The sequence below is a fragment of the Rhinoderma darwinii genome, chromosome 2 (assembly GCF_050947455.1).
Source record: "Rhinoderma darwinii isolate aRhiDar2 chromosome 2, aRhiDar2.hap1, whole genome shotgun sequence".
Taxonomy (NCBI): domain Eukaryota; kingdom Metazoa; phylum Chordata; class Amphibia; order Anura; family Rhinodermatidae; genus Rhinoderma; species Rhinoderma darwinii.
Genome location: NC_134688.1, coordinates 97671928 through 97685142, shown reverse-complemented (window position 1 = coordinate 97685142; position 13215 = coordinate 97671928). Strand labels below are relative to the sequence as shown.

Genomic DNA, 13215 nt, shown 5'->3' with positions numbered 1-13215 from the left:
GGGATTTAAATGTTGTAAGGTAAGGCATAAAGGCTAAAATTGCCCCTGATTTTAAGGAATTTAAAGGTGGTGCCCTCTGCGATCACCTGATATCCCCGGGAAAAGCAGCAATCCGCCACACAGCAGCAAATGTAATATTACATGCCAGTCATTCAAATGAAAGGATGTCTATGTAATGCATGGTCTCTATACCCCTCTATATGATGTCCATATATGCCCTAATACAGCAAATGGAAAGGGGCTGATTTTTTTGTAATAGTCATTTGATAGTAGCTAATATTTTACTAAAACATTTTTTCCTTAAAAATAAAACACATTTTCAAATATTAGACAATTTTATTTGATCAAAAGTCCAAACTTAAAATGAAAATAATAAAATAAAATGGTAGATCCACAAATCACATTTTTTTATTTTTTTTTTCATTTTGTAAATTATCCCTTTATACTAGAGAACTGGCTGTAACACATTATCACATGACAAGACGTGATAAACACCTTGTCAGTCTATTTGTAATGTCCACACCTACCTCAATTCTCCAAATTAAGAGTCCCGGGGTTTGGGTGACTGCCTTAAAAGCACCACTGAGTGCCATGATTCTTCTGTTGTGTTCTTCTGAGACCTGGAAAACATTATAGAGTATTTTTGTAGTATGACTAATACTTAAGGCATATGTATACTAGGTATCAGTCGTATATGTCTGTCTGCGTTCTCGGTTTTGCATAGTGGTTAGAACGGCTTCTCCTTTCATTCCAATGAACAGCTGATCATTTAAAGGAACACTCCATGTTACAGTGATACACTATGTTATGAATAGTTCAGGACCTGAGGGAACCTTGCGTGACTCAGGGATTCAAACACATAATAAAAAAAGTCTGCACTAGGCAAAACACAGTCTATCAGTTTTTCCAGGAGGGTTTCCTTAACATAAAAGATAAATCTGAAAGTTGTCCAAAAATTCGGATTTTTGACACATTATACCCTTCCTTGTTTGAGGATCCTACAGTGACCCAGATATTGACAGGACACTTGGGGATTACTTGATGCTGGAGTTTATCACTTATTTGGATTGTCTCTCAAACAACCTCTTAGTCCTTGTTGATGATATTTTTATTTTGGCTTGGACTTCAACCACTGATGAGACCCAGGTGTCACCATATTCTGGCTGAAGGGCTACAGTAGAAAGGTATAACAAGCCCTGCCATATGAAGGTCTTGTGTTTACAGATCTTTCTAATCAGTTAGGCTCGGTTCACATTTTTGTCCACCGGTAACGTATACATCAGGAAAAGCTCCCGAAATATGTTAAACAGAGGCTGTGACAGATGCTTTAAGTGGCAACCGTCATCCGTAGACTAATATGGGATCCGTTTAATATGGGATCTCTGTGTGCGCCCCAACGCGTGTTTCGCGACTGTCCGCTTCCTCAAGGGGGTGTAGTGTGTCTATCCAGTGGGCACACTATATATACCATCTATGTATAGCCCAGGTGTATTCTAAATGAAGTCTACCCCGTCCAAGAATACACCTGGGCTATACATAGATGGTATATATAGGGTGCCCACTGGATAGACACACTACACCCCCTTGAGGAAGCGGACAGTCGCAAAACGCGCGTCGGGGCGCACACAGATCATCAGGAAACATTTAAAGACACTCATGGGTAAGAATATCCTGTTTTTCCCTGAAGATTCAGGGTACGGTCTATATCTATCTCTCTAGTACAATATGTTTCTTCTTTGGACTATTTATGTCCTGTATTAGTACTAATATGTGTACTGAGTGTAATTTACCAAACCTTATACCAGTGATACTCTTACTGCAACCTATACAATAGGGTTCACTATTCATAACTCTGGTTTTCCTGATGTATTTCTATGTTGATTACTTATTGAGTTTCTCCGGTCATATATATCTTTTTAAATGTTTGTTGTTCTGTATATTTAAATAAAGCATTTTTGACATTTTTTGACATATATTGGCTTTAAGACTCTGTTTCTCTTGTATTAATTATCTATTATAGAGTTGCCTTAAATAATGGGAGGATGTTCTTTGGAACAATACCTAGCCCAGTAAAACTTTGTATCTGGAGGCTATTAACCATAATTGTACAGAGGAGTGTATGACGCTGACCAATCAGTGACCAATTAGCGTCATGCACTTCTCTCCATTCATTTAGTCAGCGCATAGGGATCTTGCTAGATCAGTATGTGCTGTCTTATACTGACACATTAACATTACTGAAGTGTTTAGGCAGTGAATAGACATTCCTTCCAGCCAGGACAGGATGTCTATTCACAATCCCGACACTTCGTTAACGTTTCTGTGGTACTTACAGCAGAGCAAGATCTCGCGAGATCACGCTGTAAATCACAGGGAGATAACGCTTTGCTTTGCTGTAAGTACCACAGAAACGTTACCGAAGTGTTAGAATTGTGAATAGACATCCCGTTCTGGCTGGAAGGAATGTCTAGTCACTGTCTAAACACTCAGTAACATTAATGTGTTAGTATAAGACAGCACAAGTAAAAACATGCCCAGTTGGGCATTAAGAAAGTAATTAGAATGAAGCTAAAATCGCTCTTAACGTGGTAAAAATAAATTGTTTTTCTAAATAAAAAGCACTGCTGTCACGTACATTATAGCGCCCATCTCGTTATGTAGAAGATAGGGCACTTATAATGTGGTGACAGAGCCTCTTTAACCCCTAAAGGACACAGCCTGTTTTGGCCTTCAGGACACAGCCAATTTTTTTAAATCTGACATGTTTCACTCTATGTGGTAATAACTTCGGAATGCTTTTACCTATCCAAGCGATTCTGAGATTGTTTTCTCGTGACACATTGGACTTTATGTTACTGGCAAAATTTGCTCGATACATTAAAGAGGCTCTGTCATCAGATTTTGCAACCCCTATCTGCTATTGCAGCAGATAGGCGCTGCAATGTAGATTACAGTAACGTTTTTCTTCTTAAAAAACGAGCATTTTTGGCCAAGTTATGACCATTTTTGTAGTTATGCAAATGAGGCTTGCAAAAGTCCAAGTGGGCGTGTTTAAAAGTAAAAGTCCAACTGGGCGTGTATTAGGTGCGTACATCGGGGCGTTTTTAATACTTTTACTAGCTGGGCGCTCTGATGAGAAGTATCATCCACTTCTCTTCAGAACGCCCAGCTTCTGGCAGTGCAGACACACAGCGTGTTCTCGAGAGATCACGCTGTGACGTCACTCACAGGTCCTGCATCGTGTCAGACGAGCGAGGACACCGGTACCAGAGGCTTCAGTTGATTCTGCAGCAGCATCGGCGTTAGCAGGTAAGTCGATGTAGCTACTTACCTGCAAACGCTGATGCGATGCTGCTGCAGAATTAACTGTAGCCTCTGGTGCCGGTGTCCTCGCTCGTCTGACACGATGCAGGACCTGTGAGTGACGACATAGTGTGATCTCTCGAGAACACGCTGTGTCTGCACTGCCAGAAGCTGGGCGTTCTGAAGAGAAGTGGATGATACTTCTCATCAGAGCGCCCAGCTAGTAAAAGTATTAAAAACGCCCCGATGTACGCACATAATACACGCCCACTTGGACTTTTACTTTTAAACACACCCACTTGGACTTTTGCAAGCCTCATTTGCATAACTACAAAAATGGTCATAACTTGGCCAAAAATGCTCGTTTTTTAAAAATAAAAACGTTACTGTAATCTACATTGCAGCGCCTATCTGCTGCAATAGCAGATAGGGGTTGCAAAATCTGGTGACAGAGCCTCTTTAAGTATTTAATTGTGAAAAACACCACATTTTTGTGAAAAATTGCAAAAATTAGCATTTTTCTAAATTTATATGTATCTGCTTGTAAGACAGATAAGTAATACCACACAAAATTGTTGATAATTAACATCACCCATGTCTACTTTAGATTGGCATTGTTTTTAGAACATCCTTTTATTTTTCTATGACATCACAAGGATTAGAACTTTAGCAGCAATTTCTCAAATTTTCAAGAAAATTTCAAAAGGCTATTTTTACAGGGACCAGTTCAGTTGTGAAGTGAATTTTAGGGCCTTATATATTAGAAACCCTCGATAAGTCACCCCATTTTAAAAACTTCACCCCTCAAAGTATTCAAAACAGCATTTAGAAAGTTTCTTAACCCTTTAGATGTTTCACAGGAATTAAGGCAAAGTAGATGTGACATTTTCAAATTTCTTTTTTTGTTGCAGAAATTCATATTTCATCTATTTTTTTTGTAACACAGAGAGTGTTACTAGAGAAACGCAACTCAATATCTATTGCCCAGATTCTGCAGTTTTTAGAAATACCCGACATGTGGCCCTAGTGCACTTATTGACTGAAGCACAGGCCTCAGAAACAAAGGAACACCTAGAGGATTTTGGGGCCTCCTTTTTATTAGAAAATATTTTAGGCACCATGTCAGGTCTGAAAGGCTCTTGCTGCGCCAAAACAGTAGAAATCCCCCAAAAGTGACCCCATTTTAGAAACTATACCCCTTGAGGAAATTATCTAGGGGTATAGTGAGCATTTTGACCCCGCAGATTTTTTGCATAAATTATTGGAAGTAGGCCGTGAAAATGAAAATCTACATTCTTTCAAAGAAAATGTAGGTTTACCTAATTTCCACAAGGACTAAAAGGAGAAAATACACCACTACTTTTGTAAAGCAATTTCTCCCGAGTAAAACAATACCCTGCATGTGGTCATAAAAGGCTGTTTGGACACACGGCAGGGCTTAGAAGGGAAAGAGTGCCATTTGGCTTTTGGAGCTCAAATTTAGCAGGAATGGTTTGCGGAGACCATGTCGCATTTGCAAAGCCCCTAAGGGACCAAAACAGTGAATTCACCCAAAAAGTTACTCCATTTAGGAAACTACACCCCTTGAAGAATTCATCCTGGGGTGTAGTGAGCATTTTGAACCCACAGGGGTTTCATAGATTTTATTAGAATTGGAAAGTGAAGATAAAAAAAATCATTTTTTTCCAATAAGACGTAGCTTTAGCTCAAAATTTTTCATTTTCTCAACAAATAAAGGAATAAAATAACCCCAACATTTGTTAAGCAACTTCTCTGGAGTACGGCAATACCCCATTTGTGGTCATAAACTGCTGTTTGGGCACACGGCAAGGATCAGAAGAGAAGGAGCAGCATTTGGCTTTTGGAGCACAGATTTCGCTGGATTGGTTTCTTGACACCATGTCACTTTTGCAAAGCTCCTAAGGTACCAGTACAGTGGAAACTCCCCAAAAGTTACTCCATTCACGAAAATACACCCCTTGAGTAATTCATCTAGGGGTGTAGTGAGCATTTTGACCCCACAGATGTTTCATAGATTTTATTAGAATTGGGCAGTGAAAATAAAAAAAATCCTTTTTCTTCAATAAGACGTAGTTTTAGCTGAAAATGTTTCATTTTCTCAACAAATAAATTAAAAAAAGCACCCCAACACTTGTAAAGCAACTTCTCCTGTGTACGGCAATACCACATATGTGGTCATAAACTGCTGTTTGGGCACAGAGTAGGGCTCAGAATGGAAGGAGCGCCATTTGGCTTTTGCAGTACAGATTTTGCTGGATTGGTTTCTGGGCACTATGTCGCATTTGCAAAATCCCTGTGGGACCAAAACAGTTGAAACCCCCCAGAAGTGACCCTATTTTGGAAACTACACCCCTCAAGGTATTCACCTAGGGTTGTACTGTGCACATTAACCCCACAGGTGATTGGCAGAAATTGGTGTGCACTCGATGTTGCAGAGTGAAAATGGGATTTTTTCCATAGATATGCCAATATGTGGCGCCCAGCTTGTGCCACTGGAAACACACACCCCAAATATTGTTAAAAGGGTTCTCCCGGGTATGCCGATGCCATATATGTGGAAGTAAACTGCTTTTTGGGCACACTGTAGGGTTCAGAAGGGAGGTAGCGCCATTTGGCTTTCAGAGCATGGATTTTGCTTGTAGTAGTTTTGTTTGGAGTCTTACTGGTGTTTCCGTTTATAATGTGGGGGTACATGTAAGCCGGGCGGAGTATATAAGGGGCATAGTCAGGTGGTATAATAATGGGGTAAAAAAAACAATAAAATAATCCATAGATGTGTGCTATGCTGTGACACAATCCTTTCTGCACAGGCCGGTGTCGCACTAATAAATGGTCTTTACTTATTCCCCTTTTGGTCCACACTCGGGATCTTGCAGTTTCAGGAATTTTGCTGGGAAGTGTTGTCCTGGTATAATACGGGCACCCTTCCAGCAGATATGTTTGAGCCCTCCCCTTCCTGGTTCCCTAATTTTAGGGGCCTTGATAATTCGCCACTTGAAACAGAAGAAACGTTCCCCTCGGGCCGGCACAACTGCATATTTTTATTTCCTGGCTTATTGGAGCCTTTACTAATTTTATTTTTTCATAGACGTAGTGGTATGACGGCTGTTTTTTTTGCGGGACGAGCTGGAGTTTTTATTGGTACCATTTTGGGGTACATGTGACTTTTTGATCACTTGTTATCCTTTTTTTTTTGGGAGGCAACGTGACCAAAAAACAGCAATTCTGGCATTAAAATTATTTTTATACAGCGTCCACCATGCGTTATAAATTACATGTTACCTTTATTCTGCGGGTCAGTCCGATTCTGGCGATACCTAATTTATAGCACTTTTTATGTTTTACAACTATTTGCACAATAAAATAACTTTTGTAAAGAGAATGGATTTTTTCTGTCGCCAAGTTGTGAGAGCCATAACGGTTTTAATTTTTTCGTCGACGGAGCTGTATGAGGGCTTGTTTTTAGCGAGACGAGTTATAGTTTTTATAGACACCATTTTTGGGTGCATGCGACTTTTTGATCACTTTTTTTATTTCAATTTTTGGAAGACAAAGTGACCAAAAAATAGCAATTATGTCAGTATTTTTTCGTTTTTTTTTTACGGCATTCACTGTGTGGAATAAATAACATAATATTTTTAAAGTTAAGGTCGTTACGGTCGCAGCGATACCAAATATGTATGGGTTTATTATTTTCTTCAATAATAAATGACTTGATAAGGGAAAAAGGGCGATTGTGTTTTGTGTTATTATTTGAAACTTTTATTGTATTTTTTACAACTTGCATGTCCAACTGTTTGTTTGATGTTCTAATACATTGCATTACCTATGTAGTGCAATGTATTGGAACTCTGGGCGGGGCCTAATCAGCTTACATAATGGCAGACAGGAGTCAATTGTTAGGGCTCCTGTGGCCATAGTAACAGTCGCCAGCCTTGCCATCGCATGGCAGGCTGCCGATTTGCTACAAACCTCTAGGATGCAGTGATCACAATGGATCGCTGCATCAAAGGGGTTAATGCCAGGAATTGGAGCTAGCTCCAGTTCCTGGCGATAGTTCGGGGTGTCCGCTGTAACATTCCCTTACTGGCAGACCGGGAGGTAAGTATTAGCCCTCCGATCGCCTTTGCAGCCACCGGCAACCCAGCGATCACGTTGCTGGGGTGCCGGTGGCTATAAACTCCTCACATGCTGCGATCTCTATTGAACGCAGCATGTGAGGGGTTAATCGGTCGGATCGGAGGCTAGCTCCGGTCCTGGCCGATACCTCAGGGTGCCAGCTGTAACATACAGCTGTCACCCGGCGGTGATGTCGCTGGCTCAGCTCCTGAGCCAGCTCCATCTGTTTCACGTACAGTTAAAAGACCATCTCCCATGACGTAACTGTACGTGAAATGGCGGGAAGGGGTTTGATCTATTCACACAATGCTCCCAGTCTGAGGAAGACAGAAGACAGGTATTGCCAGCCTGTGGGATTCAAAGGTTCTAGTTAGAACACATGTTTGTAGTGAGGTGCTGGGCAGAAGGTCTTTCACCCGGATAGCTAGGGAAGCTGTATGTTTATTAGAGGCTGGACAGCCAAGGGTTTATTTTGAACTGTTTTGTAAAACTGCTTGCTGTATTGAAGACAATAAAGCTGGTTACGGCCAGTTTCATACCGAATCCACTGTGTGGGAGTGAAAATTCTTGAGTGTGCCAACCATCTTACCCTGGAGATGGCGATCCTGTGAGCTAAGTGGTCCCCAGGTTGTCACAAAATATATATATATATATATATATATATATATATATATATATATATATATATATATATATATATATACACCTTTATAATGTTATATACTATTATATATTATAATATTCTACCTTTTTTTGTTTTTGGTATACGTGTGTGCAATACATCTGATATATGGAGAAAATGGAATCTGAAAAGCACTTAACATGTTTTGACCCTAGATTCTGAAAGAGAATGTATCACCTTAGTTTTTCTTTATACTAATTGCAAATCTATACTAAGGCCGGATTCACACGAGCGTTGCGTTTTTGCGCGCGCAAACAACGCAGCGTTTTGCGCGCGCAAACACTATTTGACAGCTGCGTGTGTCATCCGTGTCTGATGCGCGGCTGCGTGATTTTCGCGCAGCCGGCATCATAGAGATGAGGCTTGTCGACGCCCGTCACTGTCCAAGGTGCTGAAAGAGCTAAATCTTTCAGCACCCTCGACACTGAATGCCGAACACAACAGCGAAAAACCTGTAAAAAAAAAAGATAAAGTTCCTACTTACCGAGAACTTCCCGGCCGTTGCCTTGGTGACGCGTCCTTGGTGACGCGCCTCTCTTGACATCGAGCCCCACCTCCCTGGATGACGCGGCAGTCCAAGTGACCGCTGCAGCCTGTGATTGGCTGCAGCCAATGCTTGGCCTGTGATTGGCTGGAGCTGTCACTTGAACTGAAGTGTCATCCCGGGAGGTCGGACTGCAGGAAGGAGACAGGAGTAATCGGTAAGTTAGAACTTCGTTTTTTTTTTACAGGTTCATGTATTTTGGGATCGCAAGTCACTGTCCATGGTGCTGAACCAGTTTAACTCTTTCAGCACCATGCACAGTGAATGTCTCCCGACGTCGCGGACCGGAAATTTTTTTGCCGGGTTCGGCCAAAACGAGTTTGGCCGAACCCGGTGAAGTTAGCTTCGGTTGTCGGGGTTCGCTAATCGCAAAGACACTCCGTTTGGATGCTTGGAAACAGAAAAGCACGTGGTGCTTTTCTGTTTACATTCATCCTTTTGACAGCTGTTGCGCAAACACGCAGTTCGCACGGAAGTGCTTCCGTGCGACATGCGTGGTTTTCACGCACCCATTGACTTCAATGGGTGCGTGATGCGTTGAAAACGGTGAATCAACGGACATGTCGTGAGTTTTTTGCAACGGAGCAACGCTGCGCAAAAAACGCTGCCATGTCTGCACGGCCCCATTGTCTAATATAGCTACGGGCAACGCACGTGAAAATCACGCGCGTTGCACGCGCGTATTTTACGTTCGTCTGAATAAGCCCTAAAGCATATTCTTTTCTAACCTGTTTTTCTTTTCAGATTGTATTTATTTTCTGTACATGATTGGAGGGTAGCCCCTTGCCTGAGCTGCTGCTTTACAAGCAGGCACCTGGGCATAAGAAACCTAATTTAGAAAATGACCTATTGGCCTAAAAGGAAGTGTTGTGAGCATTGGAGATGTCACTGCGCAAAGAAGGGGGAGGAGGACCTGTCCATCTCTTATTGTCGATGATGTGGTCCTATGTTATCTGTCTCCAGCTTTATAATAGAGGTGTTACATTTCATTGTAACCCTGCTCTTTGATGATGATGATGATGATGATGAGATTAAAAGTGAACTCAACAAAACAGCAAGTTTAAAGGTGATATTACACAGCCTGATGTGGGCCGTGTAAACGAGCGCAATGAACGAGACAGCTCGTTGATCGGTGATCGTTTGCTCCTTTCACAAGGCGCTAGTATGGGGAGGAGCGTTCATTAGTCCAATCGCTCGTCCCCATACATTTTTCTGTTTCAATATGTCTTGTAAACAGTTGAGATATCAGAAAGAATATATTAACAGTTCTACTCGAGGGTAAAAGTAAATTGTTAAAGTCTCAAATAATAATTACAAAGTTAATTCTTATGAGTTTTAACATTTTGAGAAAATGTAATTAACATTTTTTGAGAAAATGTAATTCTAAATGTCCCCATACATTTTTATCATGTCGGAAGCACATCTCCCTATTTACACAGGTAGATGTACTACCGACAACGATAATGGTTTCGGCATTTAAAACGCTGCAATAAGCCGATGAACGAGTGTGTGCTCATTCATCAGCTGATCGTTGCCCTGTTTACACAGGGCAATTATCAGGAACAAGCGTTCTGTGAAAGGGCCTTAAAGTGTAAAAGGGCCGGTGTAAAAGGGCCTTAAAGAGGCTGTGTCACCTGTTTAATACTTCTCTATCTCCTATCTAATCTAATAAACACTTTGATGTAGATAAAAGTTTTTATAAAAAAATCATTTTACATTTATTCACATTTTTTGTAAAAGTCCAACTGGGCGTTTTTTTTTTTAGTTTCACCAAGAGGGCGTTGAAAAGATGACGCTGATTGGTCAGCTTCATACACTTTTCTTTACAACACCCACTTGGTGAAACTAAAAAAAAAAGCCCAGTTGGGCTTTTACAAAAAAAATTGCATAAATGTAAAAATAATCAGAACTTTGTCACTAATTAACATTTAAAAAAAAACCAAACAAAACAGTAGTTATCTACATCAAAGCATTTATTAGATTAGGTAGGAGATAGATAAGAATTAAACTGGTGACAGAGCCTCTTTAAAGAGGCTCTGTCACCAGATTATCAAATCCCTATCTCCTATTGCATGTGATCGGCGCTGCAATGTAGATTACAGTAAAAAAATAAATTTTTTAAAAAGGATCATTTTTGGCCAAGTTATGAGCACATTTTATTTATGCAAATGAGCCTTTCTTATGGACAACTGGGAGTGTGTTTTCTCTTATTTCCAAATGGGCGTGTATTGTGTTTGTAACATCTGGGCGTGTTTACTTGTTTTACTAGCTGGGCGTTGTGAATAGAAGTGTATGATGCTGACATATGATGCTGACAAACACTTCTATTCACAACGCCCAGCTAGTAAAACAAGTAAACGCGCCCAGATGTACACACACAATACACGCCCAGTTGGAAATAAGAGAAAACACACTCCCAGTTGTCCATAAGAAAGGCTCATTTGCATAAATATAAAATTGCTCATAACTTGGCCAAAAATGATCGTTTTAAAAAAAACAACAATGTTACTGTTATCTACATTGCAGCGCCGATCACATGCAATAGGAGATAGGGATTTGATAATCTGGTGACAGAGCCTCTTTAAGCCTGTTCATTAACTTAGAGGTGATCATTGTATCTGGATGCTGCGTGTCAGAGGCAAGCAGGATCAGCTTTCAGTCGGGCCGTCAATTCATCTGACCTGACGGAATCAGCTTTGACAGACCAATACAGCTTCTATGTATACAAGATACATAGAAGTGACATCCTAAAAAGGATTTTTTTTTTTAACAAAAGTCAATTTAAAAGTTGTTGCAATTAAAACATTGATTAATTTAAAAAAAAAATGCTTCAAAGATGTGCAAATCCTTTAACATAAAATTTAAGATACTAAGAATAGATTATAAAAGCAGCCAGACACACATATGGAAATAAAGGCCCTTCTACACAGGCCAATTATCAGGCAAATGCTGGGCCGGTGTTAGGGGGGGGGGCAAAATGGGCAATTGCCCAGGGCCCCCAGCTGCTTAGGGCCCTTCTGCCCGTGGCTGCTATGGGGCCCGCGCTGCCCTGCCCATAACATTTATGGGCCAGGCATCACGGGCCCCATCATGTCCGGTGGCGTTGCTAGCACTGGAGGGAGACACGGTGCTAGCGACAGCCACATTCACTTGTATCTGCATCCTCAGAACGCAGATACAAATGAATATTATAGGCTGCAGGCCATGTTGGGCCTGCAGCTTATAAGGTGCTGGGAAGAATCCCTTGCCAGACCGGCGTGATGACTTCACTGCATCTCGCTGGTCTACGCAAGTGTCCCTCCCGGAGGTAGTACATCACTCCGTCCGACGTGGGAACGGGGCAAGGTAAGTGCAACATTTTTTTTTGGGGGGGGGGGCTGATTGGCAATATACAGGGGGGGATTGCTGTGTAGCACTGTATACAAGGGGTGTGCTGTGTAGCACTATATACAAGGGGGGCGTTGTGTAGCACTATATACAAGGAAGGGGGGCTGTGTAGCACTATATACAAGGGGGGTGCTTTGTGGCACTATATACAAAGGGCGGTTCTGTGTGGTGCTATATACAAGGGAGGGGGGTTGTGTAGCACTATATACAAGGAAGGGGGCTTTGTAGCACTATATACAAGGGGGGGCACTGTGTGGCACTATATACAAGGGAGGGAGCTGTGTAGCACTATATACAAGGGGGGCACTGTGTGGCACTATTTACAAGGGAGGGGGCTGTGTAACACTATATACAAGGGAAAGGGGCTGTGTGGCACTATATACAAGGGGAGAGCATTGTGGCACTATATACAAGGGATGGGGGCTGTGTGCCACTACATACAAGGGAGGGGCTGTGTGGCACTATATATACAAGGGAGGGGGACTGTGTGGCACTATATACAAGAGGGGCTGTATGGCATTATCTACTAAGTGGGGTTGTGTGGCACTATATATAAGGGGGGACTGTGCCGCTATCTACAGGGGGTTGTGTGTGGCGCTATCTACAGGGGGGCTGTGTGTGGCGCTATCTACAGAGAGAAAAAAGGGGCATTACTGCTGTGGGCACACAAAGGGGGCATAGTTACTGATGGGGCACTTTTATTGTGTCGAGCACTGAGGGATTATTATTACCATCTGGGGCACTATAGATTACGAGTTTGTTTAGAGGATGGGGTATAGGTGGGGAGGATGCTTGAAAAGTGAGAAACCAACATGTCTGTGTGTCAAATTGTGCAGAGAAAAGTCGTGGCTGGAATAAGTGGTCACAGTGGTCTGGGCTGGATGGACAAAAAAAGGGAAAGTGAACGATTCAGAGAAAACATCATCTGTGAGTCACTTATATTGTCTGCAGAGCTCCTGTGTATAACTGGCATCTACCACTTTATGGTCACTACATGGTAGTAATATTGGTCTTTGTATAGTGGTTTTTATTCAGTAACAGTATGGGGGCATTATTCAGTCACTATGTGGTTATGGTGTGGTGGTATTATTCAGTAACTGTATGGGGGTATTATTCAGTAACAGTATGGGGGTATTATTCAGTCACTATGTGGTTATGG

At 41.6% G+C, this 13215-nt stretch overlaps 1 protein-coding gene across 1 annotated transcript in view; it reads right to left on the bottom strand.

The window, feature by feature from the left end:
- Positions 1–13215, bottom strand: part of AVIL (advillin) — a 72325-nt gene that overhangs the window by 43844 nt on the left and 15266 nt on the right. Inside the window, exon 2 of the mRNA XM_075851953.1 lies at positions 528–620. Within this exon, the coding sequence (XP_075708068.1) occupies positions 528–593 (66 nt within the window). The 5' untranslated portion in view covers positions 594–620. The remainder of the gene's footprint in view (positions 1–527; positions 621–13215) is intronic.